The sequence below is a fragment of the Mobula birostris genome, chromosome 27, assembly GCF_030028105.1.
Source record: "Mobula birostris isolate sMobBir1 chromosome 27, sMobBir1.hap1, whole genome shotgun sequence".
In the NCBI taxonomy this organism is placed as follows: Eukaryota; Metazoa; Chordata; class Chondrichthyes; order Myliobatiformes; family Myliobatidae; genus Mobula; species Mobula birostris.
Genome location: NC_092396.1, coordinates 32,736,158 through 32,762,546, shown reverse-complemented (window position 1 = coordinate 32,762,546; position 26,389 = coordinate 32,736,158). Strand labels below are relative to the sequence as shown.

Genomic DNA, 26,389 nt, shown 5'->3' with positions numbered 1-26,389 from the left:
CTGAACATATTCAAGGTTTAGATGAATAGATTTCTGGAAAATCAGAGAGAAAGCAAGGGATACAAAGTAGGACCAAAGGGGAAAATATCAGTTGTGATCATGCCAAATGTCAGAACAGGCTTGAGGGGCCATGTAGACCATTCTTGATTACATTTCTTATGTTCTGATCACTCTACCCAGAAAGACTACAAGGATTTAAGGATTGCAGTTATTTTTTAGAAGGTACAACATCACACTAAATTAATAAATTTGAATTTGCAGGATTGTGTCCAGGCAATCAATTACCCAAGTTTATTGTACAATGTATTTAGCATTCTATACATATCCTTCCATGAGTAGGCATTCAAAAATTACTTCCAAGTTCTCAAAACCTCAGACTTTTCAGATCTTCAAAGTTAAACTACTCAACGTAACTACATCTTAACATCTTTCAATAAACCACAGAAAAATAGTTTACTTAGCGCAAACCATTCCATTAGAAACTAGCCACAATCCAAAGAAGCTAGCTGAAATTTTAGAAGAGGTGGCAATAATTAGACCTACTTAGAAACAGAAATCTACAATGTTGTGCCGACCATGCAACCTACTCTAGAAACTGCCAAGAATTTCTCTACTGCATAGCCCTCTATTTTTCTAAGCTCCATGTACCTATCTAAGTCTCTTTAAAAACCCTATTGTATCCACCTCTATCACCTTCGCTGGCAGTGCATTCCATGCACCGACCACCCTTTGTGTGAAAAACTTAACTCTGATATCCCCTGTGTACCTACTTCCAAGTACCTTAAAACTATGCCCCCCTCATGTTAGCCATTTCAGCCCTGGGAAAAGGCCTCTGGCTATCCACACAATCAATGCCTCTCATCATCTTGTACACCTTATCAGTTTACCTCTCATCATCAATTGCTCCAAAGAGAAAAGGCCAAGTTCACTCAACCTATTCTCATAAGGCATGCTCTCCAATCCAGGCATCATCCTTGTAAACCATGTCTGCACTCTCTCTATAGTATCCCATCCTTCCAGTAGTGAGGTGATCAGAACTGAACATGGTACTCCCAGTGAGGAGTAACCGAGGTCTTATATAGCTGTAACATTACCTCATGGCTCTTGAACTCAGTCCCATGGTTGATGAAGGCCAACACACCAATCGCCTTCTTAACAACACTGTCAACCTGCACAGCAGCTTTCAGGGTTCTGTGGACATGTAACCCAAGATCTCGCTGATCCTCCACACTGCCAAGAGTCTTATCATTTATATTATATTCTGTCTTCAAATTTGACCTACCGAAATGAACCACTTCACACTTACCTGGGCTGAACTCCATCGGTCACTTCTCAGCCCAGTTCTGCATCCTATCGATGTCACGCTATAACCTCTGAAAACTTCCAGACTATCTGCAACACTCCCAAATTGTGTGTCATTAACAAACTTACTAACCCACCTTACTAACACCACTGGTCACTATCCTCCGTGCAGAATACAAACCATTCACAATCACCCTTTGCCTTCTATGGTCAAGCCAATTCTGGATCCGCAAAACAAGGTCTACTTGGATCCCATTCCTCATTACTTTCTGAATGAGCCTCGCATGGGGAACCTTATCAAATGCCTTTCTGAAATCCATGTACACTACGTCCACTGCTCAATCTCATCAATGTGTTTTGTTACATCCTCAAAGAATTCAATCAGGTTTGCAAGGCATGACCTGCCCCTGACAAAGCCATGCTGACTACCCCTAATCAGATTATGTCTCTCCAAATGTTCATAAATCCTACCTCTCAGGATCTTCTCCAACAACTTGCCCACCACTGAAGTAAGACTCACTGATCTATAATTTCCTGGGTTATCTCTACTCCTTTTCTTGAACAAGAGAACAATGTTTGAGACCTTCTAGTCCCCTGGTACTACTCCCGTTCCTATTGATGATGCAAAGATCATCGCCAGAGGCTCAGTAATCTGCTCCCTCGCTTCCAACAAAAGCCTGGGGTATATTTCGTCCAGTCTCTGTGACTTATCTGTTAATAAATTTCAATAGCTCCAGCAAATCCTCTTCCTTAATGTCTGTACAATCAAGTGTTTCAGTCCACAGAAGTCATCTCCACGATTATCAAGGTCCTTTTCACTGGTGAATATTGAAGTATTCATAAAGTACCTCCGCTACCTCCTCTGACTCCATGCACATGTTTCCACTCTCACTCCTGATTGGTCCAATTCTCACACAGCTCATCCTCAAGGTATTCCTTCCTCAGGTAGAATATTTGGAAAGTTTCATCAAATTACCTCACAAAATTCAGATTATAATACTAGCTGGTGTTAAATCACCTTATAATTAAATCCTTTGTGTCGATTATTATTCTGCCAACTCTACAATGTATGTTCTCCAGGACCAGTTTATTATACTCTATTTAAGATAAAAGTCCACTCCAATAGGCTTTTAAATTATTTTCTGCTTCTTTGAATGATAATTTAATGAGTCACCTATTAGCATTTATTAATAAATGTCACTTTGAAATCCTTCTGGTTCTCTAGATTAACCGGAACAGAAAAAGATTGATCAATATTCATATTCAAGAATAGCTTTGTAGTATCACTGTTGATAGTTCAGCGCTGAAGGATGCAGCTGCTAGTTTGGGAACACGTCAGGTCAAGACTAATCTGACTATTAATTGACTTTGAAATATTATAGTCAAACTCACCAAGTATCACGATTTGCCCAGAACCACTCGCCTTGAAACCTCAATACAGCCTTCTTTCAAAAGGAGAACAAAAAGTCTTAAGTCCAAAATTGAGGCCAATAACTGCCCTTGACATTAGGACAGCTTTTGACAAAGTATATCAAAAAGGAAGCTCTAACAACATTGAAATTTATGGGTATCAAATGGTAAATGCATCACTGGCATAAAATGCAACTATTACAAGAAACAGTGGTTGTTGGAAGCCATTCATTTAAGACACAAGAATACGGATGGTGATCTCAGTGTTTTATGTTCAGTCACTTTCAGATTAATCATAACTGACCTTTTCCTCAATCAATGTCAAAGGGGTGGATGATTGGACGGTGTTAATTTCTACTGCAATTCTTCAGAATGAATATCTCCATGCAGTAAATTCTCAATAACATTCAGAATTAGAGTGATAAATGTCAATAAGCAAGGTCACTGACAGACAAAAATTTAACTGGACCACTGAGGTAAATAGGCAAAAGAGGTTATGATTGGATATTCTGTGCCAACTGCGTCAATTCCCAACTCTCAGAGCTTTTCTGCACATTAGGAGTGTGATGGAATATAAATCTTTGCTAACTGCTGGTTGAAAACGTTTATTTTAGTTCTACACTATTTGCTGAACACCACAATTCAAGGCAAAGTCATTACCTTCACAGAATACAGCAGCAGTTTTCACCACCTACAAAATGCACTGCAGTAACCCACCCAGGGTTCTTTAACATCACAACAGAAAACTTACTACTTAAGACAACCCCACCACCAAGTTATACACAATCTTAACTTGGAAATATAATGCTGTTTTTGTACTGTAATTCACCAATCAAAATGGAGAAAAATAATCTATATTACTATGTAAACACTAGAGCAGAGGCCTTTTATATCAGAGGGCCAGCATCCCAGATACTATCTGTACATTTAAACCTCATACAGCTTTAATTGCACAAGTTGCTTCTGAGTCAAGGTCTGCTTAGAAAAGCACTAAATGAAGACCTATCTAATGAAAGGTCAATGACTGAAGTCAAGCCAAAAACCCAGATTTTTTCAGTTCCGCATGGAATTGCTAACATTCAACTGCAACCATGCATATTTCAAGCGACCCAAGCAAATTTAGAAGATTGAAATTTACTGGCAATGCTCTCCCTACAATATTCCAACTCTGTTGCTGTTCTGGACTCACAATGGAGTCCCACAGTAAAACAGCAACTTACTAAGACACTCCAAATTTACAACAGTGAATTAGCTCCCGCATCCAGTGTCACGTTAGACCTGGTGAAGGATCCATAATTCATCTGAATCAGGATTTTAAAGGGCTGCAGGACAAAAGAGACAAGTTAATTTTTAAAAATTGTTTGCATTAATGTTTTTGATTATTTAAAATATTTTTACTTCAATATTCATTGATAATAAGGTCAAATACATTTCTATATGCTTCCAAATGTCAAATATTGAACAATGAGTTTTGACATGGCAATATCACGAAGTCCTCCTTCAGTAGATGATTTCCAGAGTTTTGTAGCCAGGGCTAATTCAGTCCACATCCCACAGTATCTCAATGTGGTCCCTTTGCATAGCTTTGAAACCACCTGAGTTTTCCCAGATCACAAAAGGCAAGTTCAGGACAACGGTGAGCAGAGGTGGACTATATGACCAACAGTACCCATGCAAAAAAATACTAACTAAAGTTTCTCTTCCCAAGGATGTTGCTTAACGTGTCCTTTCCAGTATCTTCTAATTTCAGATCTTCAATGTTTGGTTATTGCTTCTAAATCTGCTATCCAACAAATTATGTAAAGCAGATTAAGATATGCAGTCAGTTTAAAAGTGCTGCACATAAGGTTAACTGCTTTCAATTCAATCATGGATAACTGATAATAACGTGTGGTTTATGTCAAAACCAGTGCCAAACACATTGTTCGTAGAATTTGATATTTGCAGTTCTGTTAAAGGTCGGTAAACAGAAAACCTCTGAAAAGTTTATATATTTTGGCTCAAAATGGTTATATCCAATCGCTTTGGAACGTCCCAATTTCAATCCCAACCTGTATTTAGTGTGCTATTCTCAGCTGCACTAATAATTGCAATGATAGCTAGGAACAGAATTGAGAGGTGAAAGGTAAAGGAAGAGAGACAAATCAAAATTGTTACCACCCAGTTAACCCATACAAAAGTGCATTTTGCAAAGATCAGATGACATTAGGGTCAACCTGATTTTTGCTGTGCCTCTATAGTTAGATGGCTGTTGGCATGAAGAGTAAGGTGGGAGAGAAGGATATACAGTACCCCACTATGTTGGGAGTCAGCATCTTCAAGGTAGAAAGGTAAACAAAATCTTTTGCCTTTATCTATAAATAAGCAGCTCAGGAAAACACTTGCTGCTTTTAAAAAGGACTGAAAAAGATGTTTTTCATTGGACTACAGATGGCAAAAAATATTGTAACTAAAAACTGCAACACAGACTACTTCCGTCTTTCTATTACATTTACTGTAGCTGGTATATAAAGCAAGGGCACAGAAGATTCAGTATGTTATTTTAAGAACCTTTCGTACTGACTAGAATGTAACTCGGGCCGAAAACCAACGTACCAATGTTCTGAGGTGGAAGGCACTGCATGCAAAGACCAACACCCATTAATCATATACCACATGCTGAAAACAGCTGAGTCATTCAGGCAGTTTCTGTTCCCGATGACTAAATAGGATAAACAACTATTACAGTTCAAATCCACCCCATCACCACCTACCTCTTTCACTTCTTTACTACATGAAAATAAATTGAGATGAAGCATCAGATGCTATATAAAGAGAATTCAGTTTTAAAATAAGGTTGCTCAGAAGCACTTGTCATCCACATCAAATTCATACTGATGAATGCACGCTATTTTAAATATGTTAATACTGCGGGGCTTCGCTAACATTCGCTATATATAAAAAAGCTTTGTTCCTTTTAAGGTGGTGATGAGCACTTTTTAATTAAAAATGGGACTTGCTATTGAAATTCGTTGAGCCACATCTACAGTATTATGCACAAATCTGACTGAGCCAGTAAAAGCCCATTTCACAGTAAGGTGACTATATTCTGTCCAATCAGAATCAACTGGAGATTTAAAGGGGATGGTCAAATGCACAAAATCGCCTGATAACTCGTGCAAACTGATGCACTTACATAATATCAGTTTCTTCCCTGCCCGGTACCATACTTAAGAGAGCAGATGAGAAATGAGTGTTTGCAACTCCTGCAATTCAACTATAAATGCAGCCACAAAGTGTTAAGTATGTGAGCATCAATAGTCATATGCACTCAATTTTCCTGTGCAAGATGCTTACATCCTTCATTGAGCTTTTTTTCAAAGCACTTCAACTTGAATTATAAATTCAGCGTGATTAGACATCACAGAATACAATATACCATCTTCTGGCGTTGAAGTAGATGGATTTATTTCAGCTTTATTACAAATTACTAAGCTTATTTATTTAATGATTCGGAGAGCATCCTGAAGCAAAACTGATGCATGAGAAAATGCTGAAGTTATGTTTTTTCCATTCTTTTCTATGGGACAATACTGAAGTTTATTTTTCTTTTTCTTTTATGTTCCACTCTTTTAGGATGGTTTAGAAACTGCTACTTTAAAGTTTTGCAGTTAATTGCTTAAGTGGTGAAACATGCTGCTTCATACATGATGAAGGTGGCCCAAAGATGTCCACAATAAAAGCACTTCTAAACAGTGCATAAGGGGCAAAATACTCAGCTGATTTGTTCATCTCTTTAACCTATCCCCGAAACTATCCAGCTCTTCATTCATTACTCAATCCATATATAGTAGATCACCTTTATCTAGGTTCTGGTTACACAATTTAGTTCATTCCCAATTACCTATATGGTTAATTTCAAGTCTTCCAAAACTATGCAGCTAAGCAAAGTAATTGTCACCCATCACCCATGTTTTCTGAATTGTGTAGGTTCATGGTTAAATATGATTTAAAAACACTCATTTGTACATTGTTACTCTTCATTACATTTCTCTGCAGGCTATGATTTCACAGGATATCTATGCTCCTCCAATTTATCCCTCCTGATTATCACCAAATTTAATCATACCATTATCAGTGGACAAAGAATTTCAGTCCTAAATTGATCTAATTTAGTACCTATTGGGCATAAAGTCCATCATTTTGATAACCTGCCCAAGTACTTGCTGATGTGCTTCAGTCATTTTTTGAAAGATGCTTCTGTAAAGTGGCCAAGGATGTTTTCAAAGTTAAAAGAACCGAGGCTTCATTTGCTTCAAGTTCTTTTTAATACCTTCATACACTTGCCAGAGACAGTAGTTTAATCCTAGTCACCTTGCCTGATCCCAACAGAGTTTAGATGGTTCAAAAGGAACAGGGAGTGAGTTAAAAGAGATGGGGAGTGGCATTGCTAATCAAGGATAGTTTTATAACTGTGAAAAGAAGGAATGCGCTGGGTGATCATCTATTGAATTAGTGTGGGAAGAAGTTAGAATCAGGAAGAGAGGAAGTTAGAATCAGGAAGGGAGCAGTCATTCTATTGGAAGTATTCTTTAGAACCACCCCCCACCCCCCCATAGGAGAAGACAGTGAGGTGCAGATCAAAAGGCAGAAATAACAGCGTAATTGTCACTTTGGGGGCAGTTCTCATTGAAAATGATGGAAAACATCAAATATTCTTGTTTTAGCCTGCTACGGACAAGAACCATTAACTGCATCCACGATGCGTACAATCAGTGAAGAAGCTCTAATGCGAGTGAACAATATATCACTACTTAAAACCGATGGAAATGGATTGGATTGTGGCCGGCACACTACCCCTTTAAGAAGCCACTGGCAAAAGAGGAGTTGACGTGCTGGTCTGATGGTGCATCAGATGAGGTTTTCAACTCCCAATACCAACTACCTTGTTGGTAAACGTGTACATCTGGTAAATACAACTGATGATCTCAGAGCTAGGGTGCTGTATCACACGGACATTAAGAACACATGCGTCCTTTGTTTTACAGAATCTTGGTTAACTGCTTCCGTGCTGAACACAGTGATTCAATAGATGGGTTCACAGTACATCACCAAGATAGGTCAGTCAAGTCTCTCAAAAGCAGAGGTGGAAGTGTACACCTCATGATCAACCCCTCGTAGTGTTCTAATGTGTTGGTGACATCCCTGGAAGACCTCGCAATTAAGTGCTGGTCATCTTACCTCGTGCAAGATATTTCAAAGATCTTTTTGGTAGCGGTGTACATTCCACTTTAGGCTAATGTCAGTCACCTTACAAACTAGACAAACTGAGCGATGCAATCAACAGGCAAGAAACAGCACATCCTGATGCCTTATCCATCATTTTGAGGGATTTCAACCAAGCTAGCCCGATAAAGTCCATAAATAATTATCAACAAATCACCAATAGTACCAGAGGAAATAACACACTGACCACGGTTACAGCAAGTTTGGAGTGCCTGCCATGCTATTCCACGCGCACACTTTGATAAGTCTGATCACCTGGCTGTACTTCTACACCGTGTATAGTAAGAGACTGAAGACTGCAGCACCAGTAGTGAGGACTGAAGAGGTATGGGCCAGGAAGACACTGGAGCACTTACAGGACTGCTTTTGAATCAGTGGACTGGACCATGTTCAGGGTGTCATCTTCGAGCCTATATGATTATGCCACATTTGTCATCAACTTCATTAAAACCTGTGTGGATGAGTGTGTGCCTACGAGAGCTTACTGTACATACCCAAATCAAAAGCCATGGAATGTAGTCTGCTGAGGACTAGATCTGTGGCATTTAAGTCTGGTGATCCAGGTCTGTATAAGAAAACCAGATATGACTTGCAGAGGGCTATTTTAAGAACAAGAAACAATTCTGAGAGAGGTTGGAGGTGACATCAGATGCACATCAACTCTGGCAAGGTTTGCAGGCCATTACTTCCAAAGCAAAACCCAACATCGTGAATGCTTCACTACCACACGAGTTCAACCTCTTCTGTGCTCGCTTTGAAAGAGAAAATAAATCCAGAGCTATGAGGATCCCTGCAACATCCGATGACCCTGTGATCTCTGTCTCATAGGCCAGTGGTCCCCAACCTCCGGGCCGCGGACCGATACATTGCCGCGAAGCACGCAGAGTTGCAGTGGTGGCCGGAACGCACCCAGCACACCTTTAAGAAAAAAGCCGAAATAAACAAGCTAATTAATTAGGTGCCACCCGGCAAGTAAATGTCGGCCCAGATCAGAGGCGATTGCTGATTGCGTCGCCTCTGATCTGGGACGACATTTACGTGCCGGGCTGCACCTAATTAATTAGCTTGTTTATTTCGGCTTTTTTCTTAAAGATATGCTGGGTGCATTCCGGCCACCGCTGCATTCTTCGCGGCAATGTATCGGTCCACGGCCCGGAGGTTGAGGACCACTGTCATAGGCCGACATCAGGCTGTCTTTCAAGAGGGTGAACTCTCACATGGCAGCAGGGCCTGAAGGAATACCTTGTAAAGCTCTGAAAACCTATGCCACCCAACTGGTGGGAGTATTCAAAGGCACTTTCACTTCTACAGTGATCAGTTTCCACCGGCTTCAAAAGGGCGACAATTATATCAGTGCCTAAGAAGAAGAGCGTGAGCATCGTCCAGTAGTGCTTACATCTATGGTGGTGAAATACTTTGAGAGGTTGGTCATGGCTAGATTCAACACCCATGGCAGGAAAGACCTGGATCCACTGCAATATGCCTATCGCCACAATAGGTCTATAGAAGACGCAATCTCAACTGCTCTCCATGCAGTCTTGGATCACCTGGACAGTGCAATACCTATGTCAGCATGCTGTTTATTGACTGTAGCTCAGCATTTTAACATCATCACTCCTACACTCCTGCTTCAAAAGCTACAGAAACTAGGCCAGGCCTCTGTACCTCTCCGCAGCTGGATACTCGACTTTCTAACCAGAAGACCACAAATTCTGCAGATTGGAAATGACATCTCCATCTCACTGACAATTAACAATGGCACTCCACAGGGATGTGTACTTAGCTCGCTGCTCTACTCTCTCTACACCCATGATTGTGTGGCTAGGCATAGCACAAACAGCATCTATAAATTTGCTGATGATACAAGCATTGTTGACAGAATTTCAGATGGTGACAAAGGGCATACAGAAGTGAGATATCAGTTAGTTGAGTGGTGTCGTAGCAACAACTTTACGCTCAACTTGAGCAAGACCAAAGAGCTGATTGTGGACTTAAGAAAGGGTCAGACAAGGGAACACAAACCAATTACATAGGGGATCATAAGTGGAGAGAGTGAGCAATTTCAAATTCCTGGATATCAATATCTCTGAGGATCTAATCTGGACACAACATGTTGATGCAGCTGTAAATAAGGTAAGCCAGCAGGTAAATTTCATTAGGAATTTGAGGAAATTTGCTTTGTCAACTAAACACTTCAAAACTTCTACTAATGTACCATGGAGAGCATTCTGACTGGCTACATCACCTTCTGGTATTTGGGGGGGGGGAGGGAAGAGATACGCACAAGATGGAAAGATCAAAGTAAGTTGCTGAAACTTGTAAAATTAGCCAGCTCTATCATGGATATCAGCCTCTATGGTATCCAAGACATCTTCAAGGATCGGAAGGTGGCATCCATCAAAAACGATCCCCACTACTGTCAGGAAGGAGGTACAGAAGCCCCCGTGATTGAGGAACAGCTTCTTCCCCTCTGCCATCCTATTTCTAAATAGACACTGAATACATGAACAATACATCACTACTCCTTTAGTTGTTATTTTGCTCTACTAATTTTAACTTAACTATTTAGTAGACATATATATAATGTTACTCAGTTTTTTTCTCTATATTTATCATGTGATTCACTGTACAGGTGTCACCCGGTTTTTGAATGTTCGCTTTACGAAACCTCACTGTTACGAAAGACCTACATTGGTACCCAGTTTTCACTTTCAGAAAGTGCTTTCACTGTTAAGAAAAAAATTCAGCACGCGATAAAAGGCAGCGTGCGCCCTGAGCAGCCGCTCTCCCCCAGATTCAGAACTGCTTTGCTTTAGCACGTGCCTGTGAGCGGCAGTTTGCAAGGTGAGTTCTATGGTATCAGAAAAGCCTGAAAGAACTCGTAAGGGTGTTACACTTATGGTAAAACTAGACATAATTAAGCATTTTGATCGTGGTGAACGAAGTAAGGACAATGTGAGTTTGGCTTGTGGAAGCTGATGAACATGACGTTGAAGAGGTTTTGGCATCTCATGACCAAGAACTGACAGATGAAGAGCTGATGCAATTGTAAGAAAAAAGGATAACAATCGAAACCGAATGAGTAATGATAAAGTACGACTTTAATTTTGAAAGGGTACGTCGGTTTAGGAGATATTTGCAGGATGGTTTAAGTCCTTATTAAAGAACTGTGTGATAGAAAAATGCGTGAGGCTCAGCAGTCAAGCAAGCCTTCCACATCAGCCACAGCAGACGACGAACCTCGACCTTCGACATCGAGCAGACGATGAGATGACACCCTAGTGCCCCACCACCCCAACCCCTAGGCCACGGACAGATACCGATTCGCGGAAAATGCAACGGTAGCCAGGAGGCACACAGCACATCTTTAAGAAAAAAGCCGAAATAAACATGCTAATTAATTAGGTGCCACTGACAGGTAATTGTCGGCCCAGATCAGAGACGATGCAATCGGAAATCGGCACTGATCTGGGTCGCCAATTACGGGTTGGGCGGCACCTAATTAATTAGCTTCTTTATTTCAGCTTTTTTCTTAAAGATGTGCTGGGTGCATTCCGGCCACCGCTGCATTCCTGCATGCTTCGCAGCAATGTATCGCTCGGCAGCCTGGAGGGTGGGGGCCACTGCACCATCCAACCTGCGACGACTCAGTCTAACACACCATCATCAGTGTGCTCGGCAAGCTATCTTCCCGATTCCCATAAGTGATACTACACTGTACATACATTATTTCTACTTTATATAGGCTGTGTATTTTTACGTATTTGGTATGATTTGGCAGCTTCATAGCTTAAAGGTTACTGGAGAGAGTGTTCTTGCCAACAGCGCTTGCGTGAGATTTTCTGCCGACGGTGCTTGCATGAGATTTTCGCTATGGAGAACAGTTCAGTAATGATTGTGGAAAAGTATTTCTACTTTATATAGGCTGTGTATTTATCATATCATTCCTGCTTTTACTATATGTTACTATTATTTTAGGTTTTGTGTGTTATTTGGCATGATTTGGTAGGTTATTTTTGGGTCTGTAAACGCTCACAAAATTTTCCCATATAAATAAATGGTAATTGCTTCTTCGCTTTACAACATTTCGGCTTATGAACCATTTCATAGGAATGCTCTACCTTCGGATGGCGGGGGAAGCCTTTACTGTTGCCATAAAGTTAAATTTCATGGCATATGCTGGTGATGTTAAATCTGCTTCGATAGCAACTTTAACTTCCCTAATATTGATTGGCATCTTCTTAATGAAAAAGGTTTAAATGGGGAGGAATTTGTTAGGCATGTCCAGGAAGGGTTCCTGACATGTAAGACAGGTCAACTAGATGAGAGGTCAGACTGGATCTAGTACTAGGCAATGAACACAGGGATAGGAGCTGATGATATGGGAAGTATCTAATTGGGGAGGGAGAATTATGATACTACACGGTTCAAGATTAACTGGGAAAGTATGCAAAGGAATGGCAGATGGAAATTAACTCAGGCAAATTTGAATTGATGCATTTTGGGAAATTAAACTAGTCTAGGACATACATAGTGAATAGCAGGGCCCTGGGAGGTGTTGCAGAACAGAAAGACCTAAGGTCACAAGTGTACATAGTTTCCTGAATGTTGTAACATAGGAGATAGGGTGGTGAAGGCAACTGGAGAAATATGTTCAAGAACTGGGGCCTCATCTTATAGCTGTACCAAGTCCACACTTGGAATACAGTGAGCTAATCTAGATGCCATACAAGAGAATGGATATGATTCAGCTAGAGAGAATGCAAAAGAGAATGACAAGGATGCTGTTAGGACTAGAGGACTTGAATTACAAGGATAGACAAGACAGGGTGGGTCTGTTTTCCTAGGAGCAAAGGAGACAGAGAGGGGACCTTTCAGATATGTATGAAATTGTGAGGGGTATAGATACAGTGGATGGTTAAGGCCTTTTTCGCAGGACTCCTCAGATTCCCTTTAAATCTTTTCCCTCTCACTTTAAACTTATGCCTTATCCTTGGAAAAAAGCATTCACCTTAACTATATCCACATGATTTTCTAAACCTCTGCAAGGCCACCCCACAGCCTGCTTTGCTCCAGAGAACATAGTTCCAACCAATCCAGTCTCTCTTCCCTGCACCCTCTTTAACCTAATCATATCCTTCCTATCACCATACATTGATGCATTGATGTATGGTGATATCCAAAAAGAAGGAGAATACTATGCAGGCTGAGAATAAACGGGGAAGACATAAAACAAGTACAGAACTTTTGCTACTTAGGAAGCTCGGTGACATCAGATGGCAGGTGCAACACGGATATCAAAAGAAGAATAGGGATGGCAAAAGACACCTTACGAGAATGAAGAGTATACTCACCAATACTAAACTAGGCTTGAAAACCCGCCTCAGAGTACTGAAATGTTACGTTTATCCAGTTATGTTATATGGCTCAGAATGCTGGACAATATCGAGCAACATGAGGAAACGAATTGAAGCAGCAGAGATGAGGTTTTTGAGGAAGATGCAAAGAATATCATGGATGAAATGAATATCTAATGAGGATGTCATGAACAGAGCAAACACAAAAAGAGAAATAATGTATGAGATCATGAAAAGGCAATGTAACTTCATTGGACATGTGATTAGGAAAGAGGAGTTAGAATGAACAGTAATTATGGGGAAGGTTGAAGGGAAGAAAGCAAGAGGAAGACAAAGACAAATGATGATGGAGACAGCAGCCAGAGAAATGGAAATGAATACCAATGAATTGATCCACTTGACCTGAAACAGAAGTGTGTGGGCCATGGCAGTCAAAGCGCAAACTGGGCATGGCAACTGATGATGATGATCCTTCCTACAGTATTCCAAATGCACTAACATTTTGTACCGCGATGATGTAATATCTTAACTCTTGAACTCAATGCCCCATCTAATGAAGTAAGAATGCTATAGTGTTTCCTCACCATCTTGGTGACTCTTCCAGGTAATTATGTACTAGTATCCCGAGGGCTCTCTGCTCTACAACACTTTCCAGTGCTTTATTATTTAAACACATGTCCTGCACTGGCTTAATTTCCCAAAATACACCAATTCGCACTTTTATGAGTTAAATTCCATCTGGCATTCCTTTACCTATTTTCCAGTTGATCTAGATCACACTGCAACGTTAAATAACTTTTATTGTTGTCCACACCACCACTAATTTTGGCATCATCCACAAAATTACTGATCATACCATCTGTATTTCCATACAACTCATATACATGATAAACAACAAGGGACCCAGCAAAAACCTTTGCTGCATACATCTCATATCAATGCACACTTCAGCCTCCAGCTGCTCACCTTCCCCCTTGAGAATGGTTTTTGACATGAACAGCATTTGGATTTAAGTTAGCCTCCTTGACATCAAGGTTGCTTCTTCCTAAATCTTTGACCTGCCTGTGATAGATTCAACTTATGCACATGTTAGCCTACATCATCCTCCATACAGGCTTCCAAAAACACATCCATTACCTTTTAAGATCTGTGGCTCTCCATGCTCCAGCATTTCAAAATTCATTCTCATTTCCCAACTCCTCCATGGTTTATCCCACATGAGCCCATTAACTTGTTTTACATTATTGTGTTCTCACTTTTGGCCCGGTTTCCTGTACTTTGATATCTCACTATCTACTTTCCAAAAACATCATTTTCCTTTTATTCTCATTCTAAAAATGAGAATGATAAAATGAGTCAATAGGTTTGGGAACTATTGCAGCACTGAACATTTTTAATATTGAATTTAAAAGGTACTGATTTCTTATTTTTTAGTTAATCAACAGTATTTAGCTTCAGAGGTGGCAGCAAATGTAGCTATTCAAAAACTTATCTTTGAGGTTGAGTTTGAAAGAAAAATAATGCTACCTCCCAAGAATCACCTCTGGCCAAAACTGAAACTCACAGGATTGAACTCGTTAGTTTCTGGTACATTGAATAAAGTACTGCTCCACTGTCAACAGAATTTTCCAAGGCAGTGTGCACCCAAGTATTTTTTTTGAAATATCATTTTACCCTCAATTGCCTACCATTCAGATCAAAATTTCAAATAATGTAAAATCAAGACATTTTCATTTGCATAATGCACAGTCCTGACAATCCAGTTCTCCGCTAGTTTTGATTCAAATTGAATTATTAAATGGACCTAAATGATTTCTTTTAAATCTCCTTTGTGGAATACTGATTCACTGCTATATTTTCTTAACGTGGTAACCCAGTCTGAAGCACTTCAATCTCAAAAACGTAAGTATATAAGGCAATCAATAATACAACCATAATGTATATAATTCATTTAAAATTTGTGATCTTCTGGCTATTTTGTAAAAAAAAATTGTGATTTTAGAATAATTCTTTATACTCATTTATTTAATGCAAGACATCACTGCTGAAGTCAACACTTACTGTGCATGTCTAATTTTTATTAGGGAAGTAGTTTCAGGACTTGAATCCAACAATACATTTCCAAACTAATATCCAATCATATAAACCAAAACATCTGTGGTTTTTATTTCCCAAATAGTAGTAGAGACTGTTTCACCATTTAAAATAAAATCAAAACTGATTCTACACTTCATCCACTTTCACATCCTGATCCCCATATCCTTTGATGTCCTTAGCACCTTGAATATCTGTTTCATTCAACCTTTGACCCTGAGTAAGCAAAGCATATGCAGTCCTACGAGGTTAAAATTCCAAAGATTTACAAACAAGAAATCTTTCCTTACTTCAGTCCTAAATGACCATATTCTTATCTTAATACTATGATTCAGAGTTCTATACTCTTCTTCCTGAAAAATAACAGCTGCTCAGTATTTACCTTGTCAAATCCCCCTTACAATCTCGTGTGTTTCAATAAGTCATCTCTTTTAAACTCCTGTAAGCACAGGCCAATTTTACTCTCAAAATCTAGTAAACACACTCACAACTGCTTCTAAAGAAGAATATTCTTTCTTAGGTAGAGATCAAACTGCACAATTTTAGCAGGTCACAATACTGTACAAATACAACCAAGATCAACATACAGTTTACCTCATTACTGTGACTATTGCACCAGCACCCGAAACCATTTAAATACTGCTTTTATTCTTTTTACTGTTAAATGGCATATCATATTTATTCCATTTATATTTTCTCAATCATTCTTTCAACCTACATTTTTTTTAAAAAAAACTTTTGTCTATATAGCTTTGCACATGTGGCTTTGTGTTCAAGTTTAATTGTCATTTAACCATACACATGAATACAGCCAAATGAAACAGCTTTATTTTATCCAAATAATTTTTCTTTTTTTTCGGTGTGTGCCTGTGTGCATGCAAGTCTATGCGTGTGCGTCTGCGTGCATCCGTGATGATGTCTTTTTCATGGCTTTTACAAGGTGCAGAGAGAGAGAGAGGCTGTGTGGCACGCCACTCCTCACTCAGACAGTTTCGCAGTATTTTTCCCTTTTATTTTACGAGGTCGAGTTGCAATCTTGAACCTGGCAGATGGAAAGTGTACTCGGGAGCAGACACGACTGGTTTCGAACCCGGGAACCTCCGCTCCCGGGTCCGGCACCAATGTCATTGCGCCACCAGCTGGCCCCCAAATAATTTTTCTAAAATCATGAATACTCAAGGACACAGTGTTCAACTCTAATATAAGAAATAGAAACAGTTGTAGACTAACTGACCCTTCAAGAAACTTCTGTCATTCGGCAAGATCATGGCTGATGATCTTCCTCAGTGCTATTTTCTTGTGAGCTGGAGGTGTATCTCATTGTCACAACAAACAATGGAGGAGAAATTATACAATGATCACAGCTGGGACTGGATGCACTTGTAGGAGGTTTGGCTTGCTGGGAAGTAGTAGCAGTCTAATGTTGACTTCAATCCTATTAAATAAATCCATCAGCTTCTTGCACTTGCTGTGGAACAATGAATATGTACGCTAAGCAAAAGGAATACTGCTTTACACATCTGGCTCTGTTCAAGACTTTGACAACTGCTAAAACACCAAATCAAAGATAAAATTAGCAACTCTGTATGTAAGAATATTACTTGCGATGGACATAACCAATCTACCCCAAAACTATACATAACCTCCAAACACCTGAATGAAAAAGGGAATGAATCAAAAATAAATGGCATTTCTGACAAAGGACTGTAGAAACATGAATTGAATAGAAAAGTTTTAAGTTCCTTTCAAAACATGTCAGGTTCTTCACCTAGATTATACTTCGAAAACTTGGCCAGAGAAGAGCAACTATCAGATGGTAAATGCAGTATAAACTAATTACCCAACAAACTAATGCCAAGTAAAATCAGCAGTTTGCAATCATGGGTTAAAAATAAGGAATAACCATAATTTATCCAATTGCTTCCTGTTAAAATTAAATTCTAATAATGATCATTCTAAACTCTGCTAAAATCCTACTTTGCCCTGCTGTTCACTGGAATCATTCATAATCACTTGCATGCTTCCAATCCTTCAGACAATACTCCTGCTGCTCTGTTCACAGCAATTCAATTCATTCTGTCCTATCAAGCACACTGACTTCAGTAAAGCCTTTGGCAAGGTTCCACGAGACAGAGACAAAAAGTCAGAGACACAGCGTCCAAGGCAAGTTGTTAAATTGGAGCCAAATTTGACTTGGCGGTAAAATGTGATAATGGTGGTTTGCTTTTGTGCTTGGAAACCTATGATTAGTGGTGTACCAGAGGGACTGGTGCTAAGATGCTTATTATTGATTTTATGTACTAACAATCTGGATATGAACGTAGAAGATCAGATTATCAACTTTACAGATGACATGAAATTAGTGATGTCGTTGATTGTGAAGATAGTCATAGTCTTATAGAATGATGCAAGATGGACAGAGAATGGCAGATGGAATTCAATCCTGCTAAGTGCAGTTTGGGAAGACGAAGAAAGATAGGTCAAACACAGTGAATGGTAGAGCCATTGGATGTATTGAGGAAGCAAGGAATCTTGAAGCACAAGTCCACAGATCATTGAATGTGAATGACAGCTGGGTCAATTGATAAAGAAGGTATATAGGATACTTGTTTTCATTAGCCTTAGAATACAGGAGTAGGGAAATTCATAGACCCACCTTGTCCATGCTCTGATGTTTATGATGTTCATGATGTTTATCTATTCTAATCACATTTACCCACATTTGGCCCACATTTGTTTGCACATTTCCTACCCAAGTGCTATTCAGACAGCATTTTAAATGCTTTAATTCTGTCTGCCTCCACTACCGCCTCTGGCAGATCACATCAGATATTCATCATTATGCTTTTGTTTATTCACTCAAGGATAGTAGGCTTCACAGACTGAGTCAGCATTAATTGCCAATTTTTAAGTTGCATTTGAAAAGGTGTTGAGCTGCCATCTTGAACACTGCTGTCCTTGAGGTCTCAGTATACACAAATTGCTGTTACATAGAGATTTTGACCTAATGATGGTAAAGGAACAAGGATTTGCTTCCAAGTCAGGAAGGTATGTAGCTCAGAGGAAAGCTTCATGGTGGCAGTGCTCCATGCTTTTACTATCCCTGTCCTTCCTCACTGATTGAGGTTGTGGGCTTGGAAGGTGCTATCTACCAAGTGAAATGCTGCTACTATGTATTGATGGTCAACAACACAGCACAGAAACATAGTGATTAGCACAACATTTTACAATACCACCAACCCTAATTCATTTCCTGCCACTGTCTGTAAGAAGTTTGGATGTTCTCCTGTGTGCGTATGGATTTCCCAGGTGCTCCAGTTTCTTCCCATAGTCTAAAGATGTACCAGTTGATAGGTTAATTGGTCATTGTAAATTGCCCTGTAATTCGGCTAGGATTAAATCAATGGGTTGCTGGGCGGCATAGCTCAAAGGACCAGAAAGGCCTATTTTGTGCGATATCGCAGTAAAATTAAAGCGAACAAAGAAAAACTTACCCTTTAGACCTCTTAAAAAATGTTCTCACTTCTCAACTTAAACTGGAGCCTTCTAGTTCTAGACACCCCTGCCCTGGGTAAAAATTGTGAGTAAATATCCAAACTATGCTCCTCAGTTTTATGAATCTCTATAATGGTCACCCCTCAGACTCTTATGTTCAAGCAAGAATAAATCCAGCCTATCCAATTTCTCCTAACAATTGCTATCCATTCTAGGTAATGACTTGGTGGAACTTCTGCATTCTCTATATTGCTACCACATTCTTCCTATGGTAAAACATAAAACATTGGTGTAAAAACACAAGAAATTGCACAGATACTGGAAACCCAGAGTAACAAATGCAAAATGCTGGAGGAACTCAGCAGGTCAGCTAGCATGAATGAACAGTTCATATATCAGGCCAAGACCCTTCATCAGAACTGATGTAATCAGTTGGTAATGTTGGTAATAAGAACATAGAAGAGGTTTCTAAAACCAGAAGGCATAGTTTAGAATAACACACAAGAGGTTTCATCCAAATAATTTCATCCAAAGAGTGGTTAGAGGTACGAATCCTCAAAATATTTTAAAATACAAATGTGTCTTTGAATTGCCAAAGCACAGAGGCTAAAGACCAAATACTGGTGAATGGATTAGTATAAATGGGTACTTAATGGACATGAATGCACCAAAATGTTTATTTCCATCCTCTATGACTCTAACCACAAATCACCACTACACCTTGGTACCTCTTAAGTTGCTCAAGAAAGCAAACCTCCAAAAATTCCATTTCCAGGACCGCTTTGTATTTATTTGGAATATTTCTTGATGGCAGTTTTGCGAAGGACTGGCTCTCCAAATGCTATGAGGGCAGACAACATACAAATGTAGTACTGATGACATGCAGATGAGTGCAGTTCCAGCTACCCTAGAGTACAGTATCATCCAGGTCAAAGCGGCCTGGCTGACAAAGCATCCCACAAACCTCCTGCAATATTTCCTTAGCTCCGGCACACAATGGCAATAGTATAAAATGCACTGCACTTACTCACCCAGGCAAATGCAGTAGGTCTACACAAAAGAGACAATGACAATAAGTGCACAAGACTTGTTATAAAGAGGTTGGACAAACTTGGTTTGTTTTCTCTGGAGCACTAGGAGCAGAGGAACAAGCTGATACTGATACATAAAATAATGAGGAGCCTTAGTAGGGTAGATTGTCTTTCACCCTGGGTGGAAATGTCAAATACTAGAGAGCATAAACTTTAGAAATGAGATAAAGAAAATTTAAAGGAGATGTACATTTTTTTTTAAATTATGAAGATTAGTAGATACCTGAACATGCTGCCAGTGGAAGTAGATAATAGCATTGTTTAAGATGAATTTACATAGGCATAAAACCGAGGAACATACATCATGTTCAAGCAGATCGGATTAGTTTAAACTTGCATCACAATCAGCACAGGCAAATTCAGCCAAAAGGCCTGCTCCTGTGCTGCACTGTTTCACGTTTCACCACCTGCTGGTTTACTCACAAGCTGCCATTATCCTGAGTGGGACATGTATCACCAGTCCTTTAAATTTGATGGGATTAAATCCAGGAACTCCCTATCAACTGCACTGTGGGTGTATCTTCAGTGAAAGCTCTGCAGCATTTAACATGATGCTGACCTTCTATCTTCTCAACATTAAATGGAACTGGCTTGCTAGTGATGGCCACATACAGAAAATAAGTAAGGAAAAAATGATAATTTTATAATTTGTGCAAGTAAAATTATGACCTTGGGTATATTCTTCACTAATTTTCACAAACATCATCTCTTATGTCCTGTTCTTTTCCATCCCTCAAAACATTCCTTACAGACTATATGCATATTTGATACATTTCTATATAACAATAAAGGAGATAAAGTAAAATAGTCTAGTCTATTCAGAGGGATATCCAACCATGATCAGATGGTTAGTACCAATCTGGCCTACAGGGAAATGCCAACGTCCAAAATAATTAGCTGCCTGATACAATGTTAACTAAAAGAATGACATATCAAAATGAAAGCATTTTATTTCATATTGCATTTATGAGTGGTAAATACCCAATGGAAGGGCAATTTAATCCAACCTTTCAGCAAATACGCACATCAAATTCAAAAGATTTACTTAAAAGAAATGAAGTTTGATTTAATGAATCAGTAAATGTTCTAGTTTAGGTCTACACCTGGGACATGCTCACAAATAGAATTTGCAAAAATTTACTTTCAATTGTTGAAATATAATTTGCATTCATGTACCAAGCTGGCTTGAGAATCAATTACAGACATTTGCTTTACAGTTTTATAATTGCGATATATGTAGTACGGCAACTGGCACTCATTTACTTGCCAGAAATTTCAAACATTTTAGACTAAATATTAAACCCAATATTTTTAGAACAGTAAAAAATTTTTCAATTCTCTACATACATTATGTCGCTCATTCTTGATGTAATTCTAAACAGTATAAACTGGAAGGACCACATCCACTGTATATGCAAGTCTCTAAGCAAATTGCCAACCACGACAATCCAGAGGAAGCACGAACTCAGAATTTAAGTGAGAGAGGATGAAAATAATTTAATTACACCATATCATTTCTGCCTATTGTCTAAAAGAGAGATACTGTTCGCAGTTTACCTAGTGCTAGGTAGTTTTCTCAAAGAAGCAAAATCATGGAACCTACAATATTCAAATTAATGCCAAAGGTTAGAAGTTGGGTGTGCCCACCCAAGAAAATTACAAACATCAAGAGAATAATTTTCGACATCTACCTAGCAAGAAGCTTCAAAGTGCAAAGACATAGGACCCAGTTACTTGGTCAGCCCCATCATTACAACAGAAGAGCTTCAAGTCAAGAAGCTCAACAGCTTGAATGTTTGCTCAGTTCACACTGGACAACCTTAGAATTTTGCATGTCAAGGCTCCAGAAGAAAGGATCTGTGAACTTTGGAACTGTGGTTTACTTTATTTTGTTTTAATTATGGATCCTAAATAACTTCATAACAATTACATGAAGTTCCAGGCTGTTTTAATATTATTGAGTGAAGTTGAATAGGCTACACTACCTCCAACTCTACAAATTACTCTATTTTGTCAATGTTCAAGTACCATCCTTATTTTTCATGAACAAAGAAGCCATGAAAAGAACAGGACTGTTTGTTACTTAGTAATGAGATGCTTTATTGTTCTCTATTCTGACACTCAACCCCTCCCAAAAAGGATAAATATCCTTCGACTTCTGTGATTGTTGTTACCTGTGAGAGGCCTGGTGAAGAGGCATGGCCTGGCGGCGTTGCGGGGAGATTTGGATGACCTTTGTTTATTTCGTGTGTTGTGTAAGCAGCAGGTCCTGCCTGTCTGGGCACCTGTGGGACCTGACAGAGACACTACATGTTAGGACAAAGTGGCATTCTCAGAACATAGCAAAATACATTATTTGCTAAAAAATGTTTGAGTGTAATGAAGATCATTGGGTATCAATGTTTGATGGAGGATCAGAACTGACAACTGGTGCTGCTTCTCATAAATCTCTGCTATTAAGATATTAAACACAGAAAAGGCAACTTAAAATTGAAATATCCACCACTTCAGAGAAAGGTTGTGTTCCTAATGCTTTGCATACGTCTAACACATCTAATTTACAATTAATAAAACTAATTTAAATAGATTCAGTGGTTAAGAATCCACAATGCAGAAAACAGCCTTTAGTCTCTCCTTCAATGCAAAAACTGTGCTCAAATCTAAAGGTGTATTCATTTAAACACCATTACAGAACTCAGAATTATGAAGCAATCCCAAAATCAGAATTTTTTGTTCATTTTTTTTTATTAATATTAAGTTATTTTTCTTTCAGGACCAAACTCCAGACTGTAAACACTACTGTGTTTGAAGTAACTGAAAATGAGCAAGAGCTTAATTCAAAGGTTCATTTAATATCACAGAATGTATACAGCGTAAAACCTGAAATTTGCACTCTTCACGGACATTCATGAAACAAGAACCCCATAGAATGATAGAAACATCAAGCCCCAAAACACCCCTCCCCCTTCACAAGCAACAGAAGCATCAACTCCCCCGATCCCGCACTAGCAGATGCACTGACCCTCACACCATTCTTGTCCATCATCAGCATTTTTATGAATTACACAGCCAAGACATTGCAAAATACACACTCCAAGACTAATAGGATTTATTTTTATTCTTTTAGCACAGAGGTAAAATGCCAATTCAATGACAGCATAAATATCATGGGTCATCTGCCTAACCCTTCAATTAGGCAAAGACATCACAAATAGGCCAAGAAAAAAATATAAATTACAGTAAAAGTGTGCAGTGAGTACCACAGACAAACTTTGGTCTTTTTGCTGTATGTTTTCTATTCAGGATTAAATGACAGATAAATCTAGTTCAATATTATTGATATGAAAGCATGGAACCAATAATAATTTCTACAAGAGAAGAGAATACACCAGAATAACAACAAATTTAAAAATAGCAATTGTAGATATTCTCACAAATGTATGTGTTTCATTCAGTTAATGTGGCAAATTGAAAGCAGATGAGGATTATATTAATAAATAAAATATTTATGCCTTGGCATTAAGCAAAAATTGCTGTTTTGTCAATGATCTTGGATAATTTTCTAGGACTGACAGTTGTTCACTTCCTGTAAAGTTATGGTAATGAAGTAGATGACAAAATACAAAACATGTAATACACCCTTTTGGAAGAAATTGAAACCTAAACTGGCAGTTAGGTTTCACTGTTAATTGAGCTTTTCAATTTGTTTACAGCAAATCCTAATCACGCATCACACAGTACTGATACAAGAACCCTAAAAAATCCGAATGTAAACTATTGTCTGCTTCAACCTGTTGATGTGCTGATTTGCTCACTGATGCGATCAAGTTAACATTTTCTATGTGGGAAGCATTAGTGGTGAAATGGGAAAAATACAATACAAATCCCGATCAGGTGGTTACATTGGGAGTGTATCAGAGGGAAATGAGTGATTGCTGCATTCTGTGTTTCACTAAGATATGGCTCCCCACCCCCCCCACACTCCTTACACCATGCTCCAACCAAGGACTTCTCAATCTACAAGCTGGACCAGGCAGCGGCATCTGCTTCATGATAAACTCATCATGGTGCATGGTCTTGCCCCACTCTTGTTCTCCTGTCATGGAACATCTAATGATTACATTTTGTCTGTTCTAGTTACCAAGAGCTCTCTGCTGTGATACTGACTGCAGTTTACTCACCGCCAAAGGCAGATGTCACACTAGCACTCGATGGATTGAGTACAATGATTAGCAAAGTAGAAACGGCCTACCCTGACATTTTTTACATCCTTGCTGGATTTTCAATCAGGCTATCTTGAAGATAACCCTGCACAACTACCTACAGCACCAGAAGATACAACACACTTGACCAGTGCCACAATACCAAGAATGCCTACCATTCCATCCCTTGACCTCATTTCAGGAAATCTGATCACTTGCCTGCCTATAGGCAGAACGTGAAGAGCAAGGCATGAGAGGCAAGGACAATAGAGGTGGTCATGCAAGGCAGAGGAGTGGCTATAGGACTGCTTCAAGACAGTAGACCGGACCATGTTCAAGGACTCAAGAGGACCTGAATGAATACACTATTGTTGTCATGGACTTATATAAAAGGCATTCACAGACAAGTGTGCTCCCAAAAAAAAATCACTCAGTTTTCCCCAACCAGGAGCTCTGGATGAACCAGGAGATTTGAAATCTGTGAGGGACAAATCATTGGCATTCGGGATTAGCAATCCAATAAGTACAAAAGGTTCAGGTATGACCTCCAAAAGGCCACCTCACATGTGAAGACTAAACTTGAATCACAGAGGGAAGCCTGACAACTGTGGCAGAGCTTGAAAACCATCACCTCCTACAAAGCAAAACTAAGCAACATAAATGACAACATGTTTTTGTTCCCAGATGAGCTCAATGCCTTTTATGGTCACTTTGACCAATAGAACATGGAGGCTTTTCACGAATCCCCACAGCCTCTATTACCCTGTGAATTCTGTCTCTGGGGCTGGTGTGAGAGCATCTTTCAGGATGATGAATCCATGAAAAGCATCTGGCTCAGATGGTACAGCTGGTTGAATACTGAAGATCTATGCTAATTAACTGGCTACAGCATCTACGGACATCTTCAGCCTCTCACTTCAGCAGTCTGAGGTATCCATCTGTTTCAAATCGGCTTCAGTCATATCGGTGTACAAGAAGAATATGGTAACCTGCCTCAATGACCATCATTCAGTAACACTTACTTCAATTCGGATTCCAACTTGCCTACCACCACAAGTCAACAGAAGATGCATTTGTCAGGATGCTTTTCATTGATTACAGATCAAGATTCAACACTACCACCTCTTTGAAACTCATCACTAAGCTCCAAGACCTAGGCCTCAATACCTCTCTGTTCAACGGGATCATCAACTTCCTAACTGGCAGATCCCAATTAGTATGGATTGGCAACAACCTTCTCCACCAGCAAATGTTTCTCAGATCACCTAGACTCAGTCCACAATTGCCACCTTGAACTGACTGATGCATGTCATTTCAGCTCCCTTCCCACACCAAACTGAATGTCCTTGGTCTTCTCTAAACTAGAAGTAGAGCATCTCTCATATTCCATTGAGGTAGACTACAGCCCAATGGTATGAACATTGAATATTCCAATTTCAGGTAACTGTCTTCCATTTTCCTTTCTCAGTCTCATCAGTCCAGTCAGAGTCTCTCTCTCTCTTTCTGTTCTTCTTTTCCATCCATCACTTGGTAGGCTACTCTAGAAGATGAGCTGGCCAATTGGATACAAAACTGGTTTTCTGGAAATAGCCAGAGGAGGGTCATTTTTCAGATTGGAGGCCAGAGACCAGTGGTGTGCCACAAGGAAATGAGCTGGGTCTGCTGTTAGTTGTCATCTATATAATGATTTGGATAATAATGTAGTTGCATTGGTTACTACTACTACGTCGACTCAGGCCGAGGGGGCCGGTGTCGGGCACGATAACTGATGCTCCACTTCTCCCTCTCCCTCATCAGTGTGTTCAGTTCATCTACATTAGCCGCGCCGCTGTCTCCTAGAAGCGTGTTGACCATAGTCTTGGGAGGGCGCCCAGGGTTCATCTTCCCATGCTTGGGCTCCCGTATGATGACTAGGCTGGCAGGTAGCTCGGGGAGGCGTAGACAGTGCCCCGCTAGTTTCAGTCTTCTCACCTCGATCGCCTCAATGGTCAAGTTAGCAGATGACACCAAAATTAGTACCACAATGGACAGTGAAGATGGCTATTTTTATTTAACTTAGAGAGACAGCACAGAACAATCCCTCACAGCCCAACAAGCTGCACCACCCCAGCAACCACCTATTTAACTGTAGCCTAATCACAGCACAATTCACAATGACGAAATTGTGTACTAA

At 39.5% G+C, this 26,389-nt stretch overlaps 1 protein-coding gene across 6 annotated transcripts in view; it reads right to left on the bottom strand.

Annotated features, from left to right (window-relative positions):
• Positions 1 to 26,389, bottom strand: part of eif4g3b (eukaryotic translation initiation factor 4 gamma, 3b) — a 315,184-nt gene that overhangs the window by 186,826 nt on the left and 101,969 nt on the right. For 4 of the 6 annotated variants that reach the window (XM_072245246.1, XM_072245247.1, XM_072245245.1 and 1 more), the window contains one exon: positions 22,189 to 22,308. The exons of the other annotated variants lie outside the window; for them this stretch is intronic. In XM_072245246.1, the coding sequence (XP_072101347.1) occupies positions 22,189 to 22,308 (120 nt within the window). The remainder of the gene's footprint in view (positions 1 to 22,188; positions 22,309 to 26,389) is intronic. 6 annotated transcript variants of the gene reach the window in all.